Raw genomic sequence first — 20,251 nt, 5'->3', positions numbered from 1 at the left:
GTGGCACCACACTGGGCTGCTGGCAGGAGTGTGGGACCCGGGTCTGCTGGCAGCCAGGAGCTTGGGCAGAACCTTCTAGAAATGGGTGCAGGGCAGAAGCATTTGAGGATACCCCTTAGGGTGAGAGTCTGTGATGGGGGAGTGAACCCAGGTGTCTGTGGGTGGAGCTTGTGCCTGTCCTTCCTGGGGCTGGAGCCTGGTGGTGTGGTTACTGTTGAGAAGTAGGCGGTAATAACAGTCAAACCAAACTCTCCAAAAGTTTTTTATCTTCACTAGCAACTTGAAAAACTGACTTTTTGGCAGCATTTGGGCTTTGCACATGTGTGATTCCATGGCTCAGGGGCTGGCATTTTTATTCTCTTAAGAGAGGAGAGACCCCACAGCCCTGCCTACCCTCCATGGGGCTCCCTGGGTACTGTGCATGGTGCTGAGGGAGGAGAGACCCCACAGCCCTGCCCACCCTCCATGGGGCTCACTGAGTGCTGTGCATGGTGCTGAGAGAGGAGAGACCCCACAGCCCTGCCCACCCTCCATGGGGCTCACTGAGTGCTGTGCATGGTGCTGAGAGAGGAGAGAGCCCACGGCCCTGCTCACCCTTCGTGGGGCTCCCTGAGTGCTGTGGATGGTGCTGAGAGAGGAGAGACCCCGCAGCCCTGCCCACCCTCCATGGGGCTCCCTGGATGCTTCCATGTGGTACTGAGGCCTGAACCTAGGTCCCTGCACTCAGCAAGGTGTGTGGTCCACCAAGGAAGACAGCTGGGAATAAGATTAACCCTCCCAACCCCTAAGTGCATCTTTTGCTTCTGTGCTTTGAGTGCAGGGGTAAAGAAAGGATAGGAGGGTTAACCCCATTCCCATTTGTCTTCCTTGGCTTGAGACCCTCCCTCTGCTGACTGTTCCTCAGTGAGCAGCTCCCTATGCAAGCTCCTGCCCTGTGTGTTGAGAGTGGGGTACCCTCCTGGACACTAGCCGAGAGTCCTGGGGCCAGGCCACGGCCATGAGGGGAGGGGCCAGTCCTCCAGTGTTGTGCTTCCAGACATCCTTGAATGATGACGCCACTCTCTGTCCTCCTCAGGCGCCCTGGACTTTGAGCACATCGAGGAGCAGGCTGAGGGCATCTTCGGAGGAAGGAAAGTGTGGGTTCCAAGTTCTGGCGGGTGTGATGGTCCCCTCCTGCCCCCTCCCCCAGCTCTGAATCCCCTTTCTGGGCCAGGAGAGCGCTTTGGGTAACAGTACAACTGGAATTTGGTGCTCAAGCCTGCGTTATCCCAGTCACGTGTGTGTGTGTGTGTGTGTGTGTGTGTGTGTGTGTGTGTGTGTGTGTGTTCTTCCTGGAGTGGGGAGATTGTAAAGAGGGTTCCCAAAACACATATGTCCTTTTTTTTTTTGTGGGGACGATTTCACCCCACTTTTGCTTACACTCTGTTCTGTGGGCTGATGGGATGGAGCCAGTGGGCTGTTCTTTCAGTCACTGGGGAGGGGGGTCTGTGTGTGTCACTGGGACCCCCCCATCTCCATGGCTTCCCACACTGCTCCTAATGGGGGCTGATGCTGTCAGCTGCCTGCACCCTCCACCCCCCAGCAGCTGAGCCCATCAGCTGGCCTTAGGAGGGGCAGCTGGCGTCTGTCCCTGTCACACTGTCACCTCCTAGCAGTCAAAGTCCATCATTACTGAGCCCAGTGTCATGAGGGAGGGACCCCCTGAGGGCTGGACATCTCTCGGGCCTGTTTGTCGGGGACCCCGCTGTCCCCCTTAGCCTTTTCCGTGCTTGCTCTTGAAGCTGAGGCTTATTTTTATTTTCCTCTTCCTCCTCCTCCCCCCTCCTCCTTCCCTTCTCCTGTCCCCCCCTCTTTCTCCCCCTCCTCTTCTTCTTCCTTCTCTCCCTCCCTCCCTCCCCCTCTCCTCCTTCTCTTTCTTCTCCTTCTTTCTTAGTTGCCACCAGGATTATCTGTGAGGCTTAATGTCTCATTGTGAATCCATAGCTCCCAGCAGCCATTTCTTCCATTTTTATTTCTTTCTTTTCTTTCTATTTTATTGGACAGAACAGAGAGAAATTGAGAAGGGAATGGAGATTAGAGAAGGAGAGAGGCAGAGAGACAACTTGCAGACCTGCTTCACCTCTCATGAAGCTTTCCCCCTGCAGGTGGAGACTGGGGGCTTGAACCTGGGTCCTTGCACATGGTAACATGGGCTCTCAACCAGGTCCAGCACTGCCTGCCTCCTCTCCATCCCTGGAAGCAAACCGGGGTCCTACAAAGTGGCTCGTTCACTCTGTGAAAAGAGAGAGAGAGAAAGGAGAGACACAGTATTGTTCCACCCCACACGGGGCTCCTGGGCTGCCCTGTCCCCAAGCTCCAGGAGCCGAGTGCCTGGAACAGGACGGGGTGCCGGGCCAGGCTGGGGTGTCTGGAGGAGCTGGGTGGTCACTGTCTCCCCCTCGGCCTCCCACAGCGAGGAGAACACGCCCCTAGACCTGGACGACCACGGCGGCAGGACCTTCCTGCGGGTCCTGCTGCACCTCACCATGCACGACTACCCCCCGCTGGTGTCGGGGGCCCTGCAGCTGCTCTTCCGACACTTCAGCCAGAGGCAGGAGGTGCTGCAGGCATTCAAGCAGGTAGCAGCCGCGCCCGCCGTGCGCCCCTGCAAGTCTGTACCCGAGGGCAGGGCGAGTGGGTCTGTGCGGCTGAGCTCCACCCGCTTGTGGGCAGGCCACGGGAGGGTCGCGGGAGGGTGTACGCGTGTCAGGCTTTGAGTCCGAGCGGACAGATTGCGCACACCTGAGTGTGCGTGTGAGCACGCGAGTGTGCGCCTGACCGTGTGAGTGTCGCGTGTGTGAGTGTGCCGTGACAGTGACTGCGCACGCGGGGTGGTGCGCTCCAAGGATGTGAATGTGTGTGGCCAGTGTCTCTGGCCGTGTGTATGTGCTTGAGTGTGTTGTGTGACTGTGTGTGTGTGTGTGTGTGTGTGTGTGTGTGTGTGTGTGTGTGTGTGTGTGTGTTTAATTTAAAAAAAATTTGTTACCATCAAGGCAAATCCACTGCTCCTGGTAGCCATGTTTCCATTTTTCTTTCTTTCTTTCTTTCTTTCTTTCTTTCTTTCTTTCTTTCTTTCTTTCTTCTTCTTTTTTTTTAATCTTTATTTATTGGATAGAGACAGCCAGAAATCAAGAGGGAAGGGGGTGATAGGGAGAGAGACAGAGACACCTGCAGACCTGCTTCACCACTTGCAAAGCTTCCCCCCCCATGTAGGCGGGGACCGGAGGCTCAGACCTGGATCCTTGCTCATTGTAATACGTGCGCTCAACCAGGTGTGCCACCACCAACCCCCCCTTTTTTTTTCTGTGATAGGACAGAGAGAAATAAAGAAATGAGGGGAGGGAGAGAGGGAGAGAGGAGTAAGGACACCTGCAGACCTGCTTTACCACTCGTGAAGCTTCCCCTCTGCAAGGGGGGCTCTAGGGGCTTGAACCCAGGGTCCTTGCTCATGGCAGTGATGTGTGCTTAACCAGATGTGCCATCGCCCTGCCCCCTCATGCTTGTGTTTTTATTTTTTATTTTAACACGTTTTATTTTTTTTTCCATATTTTTAACTTACTTTTGGATAGAGACAGAAATTGAAATGGAGGGGGTGAGAAAGAGAGAAAGAGACCTGTAGCCCTGCTTCACTACTCACAAAGTTTTCCTGCTACCAGTGGGGACTGGGGGCTTGAACCTGGGTCCTTGTGCACTGTAATGTGTGTGCTACCAGGTGCACCTCTGCCAGAACCCTGCATGCTTTGGTTGTCCATGTGTGAGTCCAAGTGTGTCTGTAGGAGTTGTGCCCGAGTATCTCCATGTGGTGTCTGTGTGTTGTGTGTGAGTGTGTGTGTGTGTGTGTGTGTGTGTGTGTGTGAGGGAATTTTGACTGCATGTGTGTGTGTGTATGTATGAGTGCATGTGAGTGTGTTCTCTCTACACGTCCTGCAAGGGTGCACCTGTGTGTGTCAGTGAGTTCACTAGTGTGTGTGTGTGTGTGAGAGAGACACAGTGTCAGGATATTGAGTGTGTGTGTGTGTAAGAGAGAAGACATTGTGTGTGTGCTTGCACACTTGTGTGAGCCCACCCTGCTGTGGTCCCCGGCGCCAAGCCCTTGTGCACCCCCAGGTGCAGCTACTGGTCACCAGCCAGGACGTGGACAACTACAAACAGATCAAGCAGGACCTGGACCAGCTGCGCTCCATCGTGGAGAAGTCGGAGCTGTGGGTGTACAAGGGCCAGGGCCCAGATGAGCCCCCGGATGGTGCTGCGGGGGACAGCGAGCTCAAGAAGGTCGAGGTGGGTGGGTGGCTGGCAGCCAGGGGGACTGGGGTGGCTCAGGTGTGGGGGACGTAGCTCAGCTGTCCCTTTGAGCCTCTTGGTGTGGGGGAGTCCTTCTCCACACAGTCCCTCCCAGGACAGCGACTCTGGCCTGCTCCCTCTTGGTGCCCCCACCCTGCTGAGCCCCTCTTTTTGTCTTCTAGGAGGGTAGCGCAAGGCCACAGAAGCACGAGAGCACCAGCAGCTATAACTACAGGGTGGTGAAGGAGGTGAGTGTCGGGAAGGCACCAGCTGCTATAACTACAGGGCGGTGAAGGAGGTGAGTGTCGGGAAGGCACCAGCAGCTATAACTACAGGGCGGTGAAGGAGGTGAGTGTCGGGAAGGCACCAACAGCTATAACTACAGGGCGGTGAAGGAGGTGAGTGTCGGGAAGGCACCAGCAGCTATAACTACAGGGCGGTGAAGGAGGTGAGTGTCGGGAAGGCACCAGCAGCTATAACTACAGGGCGGTGAAGGAGGTGAGTGTCGGGAAGGCACCAGCAGCTATAACTACAGGGCGGTGAAGGAGGTGAGTGTCGGGAAGGCACCAGCAGCTATAACTACAGGGCGGTGAAGGAGGTGAGTGCCGGGAAGGCACCAGCTGCTATAACTACAGGGTGGTGAAGGAGGTGAGTGCCGGGAAGGCCCGTCCCTGTGACTACACAGAGGTTGGGTGCCAGGCTGGTGGTCCAGGGCTCTTGGGGTGTCTTCACTGCTCCAGAGCAAAGGCTTCTCAAGGCCTTGCAGTTTGTGTCTGGAAACATCCGCCTCCCCAGTGGACATCCTAGAACTTTCCCTCCCAGAAGCTGCTGCCTTCCTGGCAGGCTGTGCTGAGCCCTCGGAGGGCTGGGTGTGATGAGACTTGGCCCGGGAGAGTTGGCTGTGGGTCAGTGTGTCCTGGTCCCGTCCCCTCCCTGTCTGCTCCCATCTCCCCCCTGCAGATGTTTTTTTATTCTTATCTTGCCACTAAGATGTCAGCAGGGCTTCATGGCTATACATCTTTCCTCCACTCCCAGTGGACATTTTTTAAAAAAACACTAAGTCTTTACACTTCTTCTTAGCTTTAATTTTTAAAAATTTATTATTGGACAGAGACAGAGAGAAACTGAGAGGGAATGGGGGGATGGGAAAAAATGGAGACACCTGCAGCCCTACTCCACCACTCGTGAAGCTTTCCCCCTGCAGGTGGGGATCAGGGGCTTGAACCCAGGTCCTTACATATTGTAATGTGTGCACTTAACCAGATGTTCCTCCACCTGGTCCTTCATTTTTCTAAATTAATTTTTAATTAAAAAAAATTTTTATTGCCATCAGGGTTATCTCTGGGGCTTAGTGCTACCACTAGGAATCCATCACTTCTAGTGGCTATTTTTTTTCTTTTCTTTTTTTCATAATTTTTAATTATTTTGTAAGACAGAAAGAAATTGAAAAGGGAGGGAGAAAGAGACACCCACAGACCTGCTTGCTTGCTCATGAAGCATCCCCCCTGCATGTGGGGAGCCAGGGCTTGAACCTGGGTCTTGATACATAGTAATATGTGCACTCAACCAAGTGGACACCTCTGTGCCCCAGGAGAGTTGTTTTGTTAATTGAAAAAAATTTTTTCCTCTATTTTATTGGATAGAACAGAGAGAAATTGAGAGGGCAGGGGGAGACAGAGAAAGAGAGACAGAGACACCTGAAGACCTGCTTCTCCTCTTGTGAAGCCTCCCCCTGCAGGTGGGGAGCCCAGGGCTCGAACTTGGGTCTTTGCACATGGTAATTTGTGTGTTCTGCCAGGCACACCACCTCCCAGCCCCAGGACAATTTCTTCTCTTTTCTTTTCTTTTTCTTCCTTCCTTCCTTTCTTTCTTTCTTTCTCTCTCTCTCTTTCTTTCTTTCTCTCTTCTTTCCTGTTGTAGAGGGTCATGGGTAGAGGGCAAGAGAGATAACTTGGCACTGCTTCATGCTTTGTGAAGCTTCTCCTGTGTGCAGGTGTTAGGTGATGGCTGGGGGCTTGAACCCTGGCCAGCATGCATGCTGACATGTGTGCTCTCCCTGGTGAGCCAGCCCCCTGCCACCCCACCCCATCTTTTCCCATGATGGTTCCTGATTTTCCCAGGTTAGTTTCCTTCTTTTCAAAACTTTTTCCAGACGTGTTCAGTTGTGATCGGCATGTACGCTCAACACAGGCCGGGCGCTGATTGGACACACGGAGCCTGCACCACAAATCAGAATTTCTCCTTGGGGAGGGACTGGGGGGTGTATGAATGAATGAATGTGGGGGGGGTGAGCAGCTGGTCACCACAGCCAGTATAAGAAAAGCAGGGGGTTCTGCTCTGCAATTGCTTCTCTGCTGCACATGGGTGTTGGCACATCAATGCTTACCCCAAGACCATTTCTCTTTCCCCAGTGGGGTAGGGCTGTGGAGAGCTGAGGTTCCAGGACACATTGGTGAGGTCATCTGACCAGGGAAATCAGGATGGAATCGTACTAGCACCTGCAACTTGGTGGCTGAAAAGTGATAAGATATAAAGCAGGACAAAATAATTAAATTACAGAGCCAAAACCCCACCTTCTATACCACAAAAGAAGTTTTGGTCCATATACCCAGAGGGGGAGAAATGATAGGGAAAGATGACCAGAGGGCTCTGAACATCAACTTCATCAGGACCTGGAGAGAGAAGAGGAAAAAAGGAAGGACATTCAGAAGTAGTGATAGGTGTAGGTGTGACTTAGAAAGGTAGAGAAGGCAAGACCATAGGAGAAAAAAAAGAGCAAATATATATATGTGTGTGTGTGTGTGTGTGTATACATATATATATATATACACACATATAAATATACAGACAGGTAGTTATAGAAATAATAGTCAACCCATGTCTGCAACCTTAGAACTATTGCAGTTTCCAATGCAGGGAATGGAGATACAGAACTCTAGTGGTGGGAACGGTGTGGAATTATACCCTGTTATCTTATAATTTTGTAAATAAATGTAAGTCCAAATAAAATAAAATAAATCATCCAGATGCCCAACGGGGGGAAAAAATAGAAAAGAAGGGGCTGGGAGGAAATGGGAGTTATCCTACTGGGTTGCCACTTAGAAATTTTAGGAGCTTTCCTACAGACCTGAGAGAGATCTCACTGAATAAAGCATCCACCTTACCAGGTGCTTGTGGCCCAGGTTTTTGAGCCCCAGCGCCCCAGGGGAAGGCTCCATGGTGCTAAGTGAAGCTCCCCTGCCAGGGCATTTCTCTTTTAAGTCTCTCTCTGAATGTATCAGTGGCCTGGGACAGGTCCAGGCTCTATACCCCAAATTAAAAACCAGGGTCTCTTGGTCCGTCCTCCCTCCCCTGCAGATCCTGATTCGCCTCAGCAAGCTGTGTGTGCAGGAGAGCGCCTCAGTGCGCAAGAGCCGGAAGCAGCAGCAGCGTCTGCTCCGGAACATGGGGGCGCACGCCGTGGTGCTGGAGCTGCTGCAGATCCCCTACGAGAAGGTGAGCCTCCCCTGTCGCCCACCCGCTCCAGGCTCTGCCAGGTTGCCCGGCTGCCTGGTGTCTGTCATCTGTCACCTCTGTCGTGGGGACCTTGCTGGGGGTGGAGACAGGGCGAGGTCCTGGGCTGGGGCGTTTGGAACTGCGATGAGGGTGGGCGGAGTGAGAGGGCAGGTCTGCTTAGCAGGTGACGGCTCAGTGGGGGAAGGCGGCTCTTTCATCCATCTTCACCCCTGCCCCTTGGTCAGTGCCCTGTTTTCAGAAATGGGGGCTCTAGGACTGCAGTCCCCTCGACACCCTGGCCCCCAAATGGAATCCTTGGGTTTGTGCCCAAAGCTGCAGGTGTGGGAGGGGACATGCATGTCCTTTCTGATCTCTTTATTTTTATGTTTCTGTTTTTTAAAATTTATTTATTATTAATAGTTTGCTATGAGATTGTAAGAGGGGTGCATGTCCTTTCTGATCTCTCTCTCTTTTTACTTTATCTGTGTTTTTAATTTTACTTATTGTTAACAGTTTGTTACAAGGTTGTAACATGACAGTGTCTAGTCCCACGCCGCCCCCACCCTAGCACTGCTTTCTCAGCCTCCCGCCCGAGTTCTTATAAGCCGCACAGCCCACGTGCTTCTGTCCCGCTTGGATTTTTGTTTTGTTTTGTTTTGGGCAAGTTCATGTAAACCCCTTCTCTAGACTGCACATCTGAGTGAGACCATCAGGCACTTGTCTTTCTTCTCTTTACTTACTTCGCTAATACCTTTTTTTTCATTAACACATTCATTTTTTATTGCTACCAGTGGGGCTTGGTGATAGCACTGTGCTCCTGGTGGCTGGTTTTTCCATTTTTTTCTTTCTATTTTTAGTTGTTCATTTGACTGGAAAGAGAGAAATTGAGAGGGGCGAGGGAGAGAGACGCCCGCAGACCTGCTTCACTGCTTGTGAAGCTTCTCCCCTCTGCAGGAGGGGAGCCAAGGGCTCGAACCCAGGTCTTTGCACATGGTAATGTGTGCACTTAACTGGATGTACCACCGCTCAGCCCCTGATACATGCCCTCTTTTTGGAAGTCACTCTATTCCTTCTTAATGGTGGGGAGAGAAGGTGGAGGGTGTGGGAGAGAGAAGCAGAGCATCTCTCTGGCACGTGTGGTTCTGGGGAGCGAACCCTGGGCGTCACTCATTCCTTGAGTCCAGCACCTCTGCAGGTGCTGCGCCCAGCTGCTTTCCAGCCTCAGAGCAGAAGTGTCTTCCCCCTTCCCCAGGAACGCAGGGCCATCAGAGATGGAGTTGACCCCACTGTGACCCCCTTCCCCCCCACCCCCCAGGCTGAGGACACCAAGATGCAGGAGATCATGAGGCTGGCGCACGAATTCCTGCAGAACTTCTGTGCCGGCAACCAGCAGAACCAGGCGCTGCTCCACAAACACATCAACCTCTTTCTCAACCCCGGGGTGAGCCGGCCGGGGGCGGTGTGGGGGCTGCTGGGGAGACAGGGAAGAGGCTGGGTGCAGGGGAGGGGATGGGACGGCCTGTCCTGTCATCCTGGCCTGGGCCCCCTCAGAGGCAGCGTTCGCTCTGGCGGGAAGCACCATGTCCACTCAGGAGGACAGAGATGTACCCCGGCCTTTGGGGTGACTGTGGGGCGAGGGAGGGGAAGTCAGGGGGGTAAGGTGAGAGGAAGTGTGCTTTGTATTTTTGGAGGGAGGCCTGAGTTCTACTCAGCCTGGCCAGTGGTAGAGCCAGGGGTCGAACTCATGGCCCCTAGGAAACAGGGAGGGGAGCTCTTCCCTCCGGCTGAGCCTCAGGCCCTGTGTGTCCACTCACCCTGGGGGGAACACTGTGACCTCCAGAGCCTGCTCTCTGTGTCCTGATGGGACACCCTGGCTGGTGTTCTGCACCACCACCCCTCAAGAGAGCTTCTGGGCTCTAAGGCAGTATTGCTTCTGTCCGTTAAAAAAAATAAATAGCACACCCATCCAAAAAGATGTGTGTACACCTATGTTCACAGCAGCACCATTTGTAATAGCCAAAACATGGACGCAACCCAGGTGTCCAACAACAGATGAGTGGCTGAGAAAGTTGTGGTATATATACACAATGGAATACTATGCAGCTATTAAAAATGGGGAATTCACCTTCTTCACCCCATCTTGGATGGAGCTTGAAGGAATCGTGAAGTGAGATAAGTCAGAAGCAAAACGATGAATATGGGATGATCTCACTCACAGACAGAAGCATAATGACCCTGGGTCCATACTCCCAGAGGGATACAGAATAGGAAAGCTATCAAGGGATGGGATACAAAGTTCTGGTGGTGGGAATTGTGTGGAAACATACCCCTCTTATCCTATGGTCTTGCCAATGTTTCCATTTTATAAATAAAAATTAAATAGATAAAAAGAAGTTGGAAAACAAGATCAGAAGGGAAAACACCAAGCAGAACTTGGACTGGAGTTGGTGTACTGCACCAAAGTAAAAGACTCTGGGGTGGGGGTTGGGGGATTCAGGTCCTGGAACATGATGGCAGAGGAGCACGTAGTGGGGGTTGAATTGTTATGTGGAAAACTGGGAAATGTTACACATGCACAAACTATTGTATTGTACTGTGGATTGCAAACCATTTATTCCCCTAATAAATTTTTAAAATATGGAAATAAAATAAAGGGTGGGCCCAGGAGACAGCATCATGGTTTATGGGTGAAGCTGGAAGACACCGTGTTAGGTGAAGGGTGAATGCTGATATCACCGATGTCACTGATACAGAGGGAGGGCACAGAGGGAAACATGGACTGGGTGTGGTGTATGGCATCAAGCAAGGAACTCCGGGGAAGGGAGGGGACTTGGGGGGCCTGGTGTAGGGCAAAACTATCCTCATACATAATGAGTGCAATGCAAAGCATTAATTCCCTCAAAAAAAAAAATTCTAAAATCCAAACAAAATGTTTCAAAGCTCTCAAAAAAAAAAAAAAAAAGGTGGGCTGGAGGGACATCATAATGGTTCTGCAGAAAGACTCCTACCTGAAGCTCTGAGGTCCCAGGTTCAATTACCAGCACCACCATCAGCCTGAGCTGAGCAGGGCTGTATTAAAATAAGTAGGATATGGGAGTCAGGTGGTAGCACAGTGGGTTAAACGCTCATGATGCAAAGCGCAAGGACCGGCATAAGGATCCCAGTTCGAGCCCCCGGCTCCCCACCTGCAGGGGAGTTATTTCCCAGGCAGTGAAGCAGGTCTGCAGGTGTCTATCTTTCTCTCCCCCTCTCTGTCTTCCCCTCCTCTCTCCATTTCTCTCTGTCCTATCTAACAATGACAACATCAATAACAAGAACAATAATAACTACAACAATAATAAACAAGGGCAACAAAAGGGAAAAATAAATATAAAAAATTTAAAAAAACAAACAAGTAGGAGATTATTTAAAAAAAAAATGAAAAGGTTGCAAATGAAAAAGTGGAAGCTCCCTGGGTCACATGAAACCTAAAACCCAACATGTGGGTACCTCTTGGCAGGAAGTGGAAGACGTGGCTTCCTGGACTGGGAGGGAGGCAGGGCTTCTCTGGCTGCTGCCAAGAGCATGGAGCGAGGGGTTTCTGCTCCCTTCTGCTCAGCTTCCCCAAAGACTTTGCTGTGCCAGTGGCAGCGGGACGAGTGTCCCAGACTTGGGGGTAGACGGTAGAGTGCATATATGTGTTACCATGCACAGGGGTCCGGTTTAAGCCCCCAGCCCTCACCTGCAGGGGGAGAGCTTTTTGAACAGTGAAGCAGGGCTGTGTGTGTCTCTCATTCTCCTGTTCTCCCTCCCTTTCGCATCTCAGTTTCTCTCTGACTCTGTATGATGACTAAAGAAATGAATAAAAGTATTAGAGAGAGCTAGCTGCCTGATCCCTTTGTCTGGGAGCTTTGTGCTGGGGTGTGGGTCCCAGGGGAAGCCAGTTGTATTCACTCTGTGTCAGGGATTGGCCCCACGCTCTTGCCCCTGTCTGCAGCTGAGCAACTTCTTTGTTCCTCTTTGTCTTCTTTTTAAAATTAAATTAAACAATGAAAAGAAAAGTTTTTGTTTTTTGCCTCCAGGATTATCACTGGGGCTCGGTGCCAGCACTATGAATCCACTGCTGCCGGCAGCCACTTTTTTCTCCCATTTTATCCGACAGGAGAGAGAGAAATTGAGAGAGGAGGGGGAGATAGACAGGGAGAAAGAGAGACACCTACAGACCTGCTTCACCACTCCTGAAGTGTCCTTCCTGCAGCTGGGGAACGGGGCTCGACCCTGGGTCCTTGCTTAATGTGTTAGCTTATCAGGTGCACCCCCACCCAGTCCCCCTGTTATTCTATCATCATGTTATTCAGTGAGGGAGACACAACACTGTCCCACTGCATCACTGAGGCGCTTGTCTGGGGGTGCCCGGGCTCGAACTCAGGGCCGTGTCGTGCGTGGGAAGACACATGTCGTGCCTGTTGGGTCCGGTGCTCTGGCTGCTGCCTCCTCACTGCCGGGTGCCCTCCAGGTACGGGGCATGGGTTCCCCCAGCCCTGACCGCCGTGCCCCCTGCCCCTCAGATCCTGGAAGCGGTGACCATGCAGCACATCTTCATGAACAACTTCCAGCTGTGCAGCGAGATCAGCGAGCGTGTGGTGCAGCATTTTGTGCACTGCATCGAGACGCACGGCCGCAGCGTGCAGTACATCAAGTTCCTGCAGACCATCGTCAAGGCCGAGGGCAAGTTCATCAAGAAGTGCCAGGACATGGTCATGGCCGAGGTGACTGCCGCCGGGCTGGGGCTGGGGCGTGTGTGTGCGCACGTGTGTGTGTGTGTGTGTCTGCCTATCTGTGTATGTGTGAGTCTGGGTCTCTCTGTGCGTCCATGTATCTGTGGCGGGGAGCATTCTTAGTCATGCAGTGCTGAAATAGGTGTGTATCTCCTTTTTCCCCCCTTTTTTTATGTTTTATTGATAGAGACAGAGAAGTAAAGAAGGAAAGGAGAGATAGAGAGGGAAAGAGACACTTGATTAATTTATTGGGTAGAGAAAGAGCTCTAGAAGGAAAGAGGAGATAGTGAAAGAGAGACAGACACTTTATTTATTTGTTTATTTATTTGAATAGAGACAGAAAAATTGAGAGGGAAGGGAGAGCTTGAGAGAGAGAGATTGCTTATTTATTTATTGGATAGAGACAGAAATTCAAGAAGAGAGAGATAGTGAGGAAGAGAGAAAGACTGTTTGGATAGAGGCAGAAATTGAGAAGGAAAAGGGAAATTGAGAGGGAGAGAGACACTTGATTTGTTTATTTATTTTCTAGAGACAGAAGTTCAGGCCGAAGGAGTAGATAGTGAAGGCGAAAGATTATTTATATGGATAGGGACAGCAATCGACAAGGAAGGGGTTTGAAGAGAGGGAGAAAGATGCCTTATTTATTTATGTAACTATTTATAGGATAAAAACAGAAATCGAGAGGGGAGAGGGAGATAGAGACCTTGTTTGTTTATTGGATAGGGATAGAAATTGAGTAGGAAGGGGGAAAAAGAAAGTTATTTGAAGCCTAGCTTCACCGCTTGTGAAGTCTCTGCCTTGCAAATGGGAACCAGAGTCTCAACCGAGTGCACCTCCACCTGGCCACCAGGGGGAGCACTTCTAAGACAGACGTGCTCATTCTTTTCTACTCATCACCGGGGTAACTTTTTCAGAGGAGATGGAGAGACAGAGGGGGAGAGCGAGAGAGAGACTCCTCCTAGAGTGGTGGGGACCAGGCATAAGCCCAGGTCCTACAGGGCTAAGCAGACGCCCTCCTGATTGAGCCGCCTGCCGGCCCCAGAAGCTGGAGGTGTTTGGAGAGACCAGCTGAGCTGCCCCTGCGTGTGGAGGTGCAGGGCAGGCTCTCCCTGTGCCCTGTGTCCCAAGCCCTGAGCCCGGAGGGGACTTCCAGATTCTGCTGGTGGGACCTGGGCTGCTGGTGTAGCTGGAGGTGCTTAACTTAGTACTGCAGAGAGGATGCAGCAGAACAGGGGCTAGAAATGCTTAGCTGAGTACAATAGAGAGGACTGCTCAGGGGCTGGAGGTACCAACCTGAGTACTATAGAGAGGACCACATGAAGCTGGGGCCGTAGGTGCTTAGCTTAGTACTGTGGAGAGCACCACACAGTGCAGAGGGCTGGGGGTGCTTAGCTGAGTACTCTGGAGAAGCTCTCTGCAGCGCCTGGTTCTGGTGGGGCCAGGGATCCCCAGAGACCCTCTCCCTTGCCGCCTTCCTCTCGGCGGGAGACCCCTGGCCCCAGGTGACCGCCTGCCCATCCCTTCGCAGCTGGTCAACTCCGGGGAGGATGTGCTGGTGTTCTACAACGACCGAGCCTCCTTCCAGACGCTGATCCAGATGATGCGCTCGGAGCGGGACCGCATGGACGAGCACAGCCCGCTCATGTACCACATTCACCTGGTGGAGCTGCTGGCCGTGTGCACCGAGGGCAAGAACGTCTACACCGAGATCAAGTGCAACTCCCTGCTCCCACTGGATGACATCGTGCGCGTGGTCACCCACGAGGACTGCATCCCTGAGGTGGGCGTCCCCGGGGGCTCGAGCACAGCAGATGGCCAGAGGGATATGGGAGAGAGAAGGCACGGCACTGAGCTTCCCCAGGTGCTGTGGCCCTCCCATGTGGTACTGGGCTCAAATCTAGGCCGGCATTGTTCTGGAGTGTTGAGTTTGTGTGAAAAGTAGGGGTGAGGAAAGTTAGTCCTCCCTCTCATCTCCTTGAGACAAGTGGGAAGGTCGGTACTTGGCTCAGCTCCCCCAGAGACAGCCCCCTCGGCACTGAGCAGAGTGGGCTCAGAGCTCCTGTTTGTCAGAGGTTTATAAAGTTGCCGTATGTTTTTTAAAAAAAAGTTTGTATCACAAAAATTAATCAGAGACTCAGAGGGGCCAGGTGGTGGCTCACTTGGTTGACACACACATCACAGTGTGCAAGGACCCAGGTTCAATCTCCTTGTCCCCTCCTGCAGGGGGAAGCTTCACGAGTGGGGAAGCAGGGCTGCAGGTGTCTCTCTGTCTCTCTCCCTCTTTATCTCCCCTCCCTTCTCCATTTCTCTCTGTCTCTATCCAATATATATGTCTTAAAAAGTTGAATGTGGAGCAGGCGGTAGTGCCCTTAGCTAAGTCCCTGGTCATCAAGTCCCTGGTCATCACCTGCAGGAGGGAAACTTCATAAGCAGTGAAGCAGGGCTTCCAGTCTCCCCAGACACACACACACACACACTCAATTTCTGTTTTAAATAAAGAAAAAGAAAGACTTAGGAACCATAGGTGATCAAAAAGATCACCATTTACCAATAAGAAAAGGGGGAGGAACAGTCAATAATTCCACTACCTACAATAGATGCCTCTTAAGTTTCTTTCTTTTTTTTTTATTGTTGTAGTTATTATTGTTGTTGTTGTTGATGTCGTTGTTGAGTAGGACAGAGAAATGGAGAGAGGAGGGGAAGACAGGGGGAGAGAAAGACAGACACTTGGAGACTTGCTTTACTGCAGGTGGGGAGCCAGGGGCTCGAACCGGGATCCTTACTCTGGTCCTTGCGCTTTGCACCACCTGTACTTAACCTGCTGCGCTACCTCCCGCCTCCTACCTCTTAAGTTTCTTTTGCTTTATTTATTTATCTCTTTATTTATCGTTTTTACCAGAGCACTGCTCAATTCTGGCTGATGGTGGTGCTGGGGATTGAACCTGGGTCCTCTGAGCCCCAGGCGTGGGAGTCTGTTGCATAAACTGCTGTGCCAGCCTCACCCTTCATGCTCTCTTCTTCCTCTTCCCCTATTCATACATACGGGTGATAACCGGATGCATGGGCCGCACAGTAGATCAGCGACCCATATAGATCTCATCTTCTCTGATTTTTCCTTAGCGATTTAATAGCAGTTGCCAAGGTGATAGGGCTCAGGGTCTAGTCCCACACCACACCCACCACCAGAGTCCTGTGCCCTCAGCCCCACACAGCATCACCCTGCACACACATAGATCCTTAAAATGCGATTGCTATGCTTTCTCTCCCTGTTGTATGTAGACATGAACATATATGTCTGACCTCTTTATACTTTGTTGGACCAGAGCACCGGTCCACTCTGACTCCTGGTGGATTGTCGGTGCTGGGGATTGAACCTGGGACCGCTTATAGGCAGATCCCATCCACTACTGCTGTGCTGCCTTCTCCCCATTCTTGGCTTGTGTTTCTGAGCTGCACATGTAGATACCGTCTCTGGATAGCACAGACGACACAAGTAGTGTCCTGTTTTAGATCCATTTTTTTTGGAAAAAGCAGCTGGCAGAGGCTGCGTGTCAGGGACCCATAGGCTCTCCAACATCCCCCAGACAGACAGATATACAGACAGACACACAGAGCAGGCATGCCTGTCCCCTCCCTTCATCAGGTATGGGGCCGACCACCTGTGCTCGGCAGCCGCCATTCCCCGATGGAAACACCCCGACTGTGGAGTCAGGCCACTGTGTCCTCCCTCAGAGCTGCCGGGCCACTCTCTGCCTGGAGCCCTGGGGGTGCTCTCTGCTCCTTTGGGTGGGGCGGCCCCCACTCTGCTGTCTTGCCTCAGATGCGCTCCTGCCTCTGCCCCAGGTGAAAATCGCCTACATCAACTTCCTCAACCACTGCTACGTGGACACGGAAGTGGAAATGAAGGAGATCTACACCAGCAACCACATGTGGAAGCTGTTCGAGAACTTCCTTGTGGACATCTGCCGGGTGAGGCTGCGCATGCGTCTGTCTGGGCTCCCGTGCAAACACGGATGCATCCCGTGGCCTCGGAGGGTGGGGGGGTCACTCGCTGCCCCCTGCTTGGGCTGCAGGCTGGTAGCTCAGCCCTCAGCCTGGTGAGGGACCAGTTTCTCCTTTTCTGTTCTCCCCTGGTGGACTGATGTCTGCATCTCGGCCAGCATTCAATTTTTTTTTTTTTTTCTTTTAGCCAGAGCAGCTCCCAGCTCTGACTGTTCAGGTGGGGCTGGCATAGAACCCAGGGCCTGTCCCTTGCAAGTCTGTGCACTGCCGCTGCACTGTCTGGCCTTTCATATCATGTCTGGAAAGTTCTTTGAAGCAACATGATGCATATGTCCCCTGAGAATACCACCTGCAGAGACCCAGTCCCCCACCTAGCCAAGGAAAAAGACACAGAGGGACTGGGTGGTGGTGCATATGGCCCAGCACAAATAGTCCTTCCCACCCTCCATGGGGCTCCCTGGGTGCTATCCTTGGTGCTGAGAGAGGAGAGACCCCACAGCCCTGCCCACCCTCCATGGGGCTCCCTGGGTGCTGTCCTTGGTGCCGAGAGAGGAGAGACCCCACAGCCCTGCCCACCCTCCATGGGGCTCCCTGGGTGCTGTGCAGGGTGCTGAGAGAGGAGAGACCCCACAGCCCTGCCCACCCTCCATGGGGCTCCCTGGGTGCTGTGCATGGTGCTGAGAGAGGAGAGACCCCACAGCCCTGCTCACTCTCCATGGGGCTCCCTGGGTGCTGTGCATGGTGCTGAGGAGAGGCCCCACAGCCCTGCCCACCCTCCATGGGGCTTCCTTTGTCCCTGTCCATGGAGCTCCCGTGTGGTGCTGCAATGGAACCCTGGGCCCCATGTCCAATGAGGCGCGTGCCCTGAGTGGTCTCTTGTCTGCCTCCTGAGGGAGTCACAGTGGCCAGGAGCCTATACCTCCCTCCTGTGAAAAGCAGTCAGCTGGAATGGCCTCAGCTCTCATGATCAAGGTGTGCTGACTAACGCCGTCACTCTCCCTGCGTCTGGGGCTGGCATTCGGGCCCTGCAGCTCAGAGCCCCTGCCATCCCCCTGCCACAGCCCTAGGTCTCGAACCCCACACCGAGGGGTGGGCCTGGGTGTTTGGCTTGATGCGCCCTGCTGTCCCCAGGCCTGCAACAATACGAGTGACAGGAAGCATGCGGACTCCACGCTGGAGAAGTACGTCACTGAGATCGTCATGAGCATTGCCACCACCTTCTTCAGCTCCCCCTTCTCCGACCAGAGCACCACGCTGCAGGTTTGTGGGGGGCGTGGTTCCCCCCAACTCCCGGGTGGACACACCTCCCCGAAACGCCTTCCTCTTCCCGTCAGTGTATTCACCATCCCCCTGCAACGTTAGACAGACAGACAGACAGCCTTCACAGAGGTCACTGGGTGACCCACGGGTCTCTGTCTCTCGTCTCCCTTACTGGGACCTCTGGCCTGCTGGGTGTTGGTGGTGGGTGCTGGGCACAACCGCCAGTTTCTGGGTTAGCAGAATTCAGTCATGGGCCTGGGGTGCCTTTCTCCGTGAGCTCTCCTGAGGGGGTGGGGGTGGGTTTCACTCAGATAACCAGGAATTAACTTTCTGGTGGGTTCTTCTGGCTCACAGTGCTGGAGTAATTGTTAGTGGTGTGACGTTTCCTTAACTGCGCACAGGAGCCTGTGTGTGAGAGCTCAGGACCCCTCTGAGCCGTCAGTAAACTGAGGCTCCCAGCTGTCACCCACCCCTGGCTCCCTCTGCCTGGTAACCTCAACTCTCCCAGGTTCATCTCTGGGTGGAAGCTTCTAGAAGGTCAGTGTGGGAGCCGGGTGGTAGCACACATGGCTCACAAGCGGTGAAGGAGGTCTGCAGGTGTTTGTCTTTCTCTCTCCCTATCTTTCCATCCCCTCTCAATTTCCTTCTGTCCTACCCAATAGAATGGAAACAATGGCTGCCAGGAGCTGTGGATTCATAGTGCCAGCACTGAGGCCCAGCGATAACCCTGGAGGCAAACAGATAAATAAATAAATAATAAAAGAAGGAAGGAAACAAAGTCAGCGTGTGGGAGGTCACACGCTTCTGGACACATCCAGGGGCAGGCGTGAGTCCCCTGGGCTGTCACCCTCCTCGGGCTCTGGCTCTCCTAAGGGGGAGTGCCGGCTGGCCTCGCATTCATTCGGGGAAGACCTGAGGGAATGATGGTGGAGCACCATGGCTCAGAGTCTCAGCGGGCGCTGTCGCGGTTAGAGGATCCTTCTCTTCACTAGAGGGTGTCCGGAGAGGGTGTCTTTGCCTCGTGCCCCTTGATTCATTTCATCATTAAATGTTTTTATTTTTATTATTTATTTTTGCCTCCAGGTTTTTTTTTTGTTTGTTTGTTTTTACTAGGACAGAGAGAAAATGAGATGGGAGGGGAGGATAGAGAGGGAGAGAGAGGGAGTCAGGCGGTAGTGCAGTGGGTTAAGTGCACGTGGCGCGAAGTGCAAAGACCGGTGTAAGGATCCCGGTTTGAGCCCCCAGCTCCCCACCTTCAGGGGAATCGCTTCACAGGCGGTGAAGCAGGTCTGCAGGTGTCTGTCTTTCTCTCTCCCTTCTGTCTTCCCCTCCTCTCTCCATTTCTGTCCTATCTAACAATGACAACAATGAAAAAAAATAACTAAAATTAAATAAAAATCTAAAACCTTAAAAAAGAGAGAGAGAGGGAGAGGGAAACAGAGACACCTGCAGACCTGCTTCACCACTTGTGGGCAGCTGGGGGCTCGAGCCAGGATCCTTGCATGTATCCTTATGCTTCACACTATGTGTGCTTAACCCAGTGCGCCACCACCTGGTCCCAATGTCTTTATTTTTATGAGAGAGACTGGGGAGAGCCCTGCTGAGCTCGGCTGCCTGGGAGGCTGCGGTCACACCTGGGGCCTCTTGTAAGCTGGTCCTGAGTCATTGCCTACCTCCTGCTTGGTTTTTCTTTGTTTTTCATTTTTCTTTCTATGTAGTTTATTGGCTAGGACAGAGAGAAATTGAGAGGGGCAGGGGAGACAGAGAGAGTGAGAGAGACAGAGAGAGAGAGAGACAGAGAGAGAGACCTGTACACCTGCTTCACTGCTCTTTAAGCATCACCTCCTGCAGGTGGGTAGCAGGGACTTGAACCCTGGAACTTGAGCTGATAAAGATGTGTACTCAACTGTGTGTACCACCACTGAGCCCTCCTTTTTTTTTTTTAATTTGATAGGACAGAGATATTGAGTGGAAGGGAGAGAGAATGAGTAAGAGAGAGGGAGAGAGGGAGAGAGAGACCTGCAGTGCCTGCTTCACTGCTCATGAAGCATCCCCCAGTAGGTAGGGACCGGATGCTTGAACCTGGGTCCTTGCTCATGGTAATGTGTTCACAGAGCCAAGTACATCACCTCCCAGCCCCCTTCTAATTGTTTTTCTTACTGAACATCCTAAAGTCCCAGGGAGGTGACATTAGGGGTGAGAGTCACACAGCCACTGGCAGCCAGACAGAAACCTCGGTTTTCTGACCTGGCCTCAACTGTGCCTTCTCGCACTCATGGGAGCTCAGAGCACCTTTGAGTTTTTCTCCCGCGGCCTGGAAGCTTCTGGAGTCTAGTTCCTTGTCTGCCTCACCCCTACCCCCTCCTGCCTTCGGGTGCCCAGACTCCCTGTGACTCGGGTGCCCCAGGCTCAGCCGC

General features: G+C 52.7%; 1 protein-coding gene across 1 annotated transcript in view; it reads left to right on the top strand.

Annotated features, from left to right (window-relative positions):
- The window catches only part of ITPR1 (inositol 1,4,5-trisphosphate receptor type 1), a 405,769-nt gene that overhangs the window by 308,054 nt on the left and 77,464 nt on the right, over positions 1-20,251 (top strand). The window contains exons 26-35 of the mRNA XM_060180789.1: positions 1,076-1,134; positions 2,457-2,618; positions 4,147-4,317; positions 4,503-4,568; positions 7,678-7,815; positions 9,131-9,256; positions 12,363-12,563; positions 14,101-14,352; positions 16,416-16,541; positions 17,706-17,834. Of these exons, the coding sequence (XP_060036772.1) occupies positions 1,076-1,134; positions 2,457-2,618; positions 4,147-4,317; positions 4,503-4,568; positions 7,678-7,815; positions 9,131-9,256; positions 12,363-12,563; positions 14,101-14,352; positions 16,416-16,541; positions 17,706-17,834 (1,430 nt within the window). The remainder of the gene's footprint in view (positions 1-1,075; positions 1,135-2,456; positions 2,619-4,146; positions 4,318-4,502; positions 4,569-7,677; positions 7,816-9,130; positions 9,257-12,362; positions 12,564-14,100; positions 14,353-16,415; positions 16,542-17,705; positions 17,835-20,251) is intronic.

Source organism: Erinaceus europaeus, chromosome 21 (genome assembly GCF_950295315.1).
Source record: "Erinaceus europaeus chromosome 21, mEriEur2.1, whole genome shotgun sequence".
NCBI lineage: Eukaryota > Metazoa > Chordata > Mammalia > Eulipotyphla > Erinaceidae > Erinaceus > Erinaceus europaeus.
Note: the sequence above shows the minus strand (reverse complement) of the source record. Positions and strands in the feature narration are given on the sequence as shown.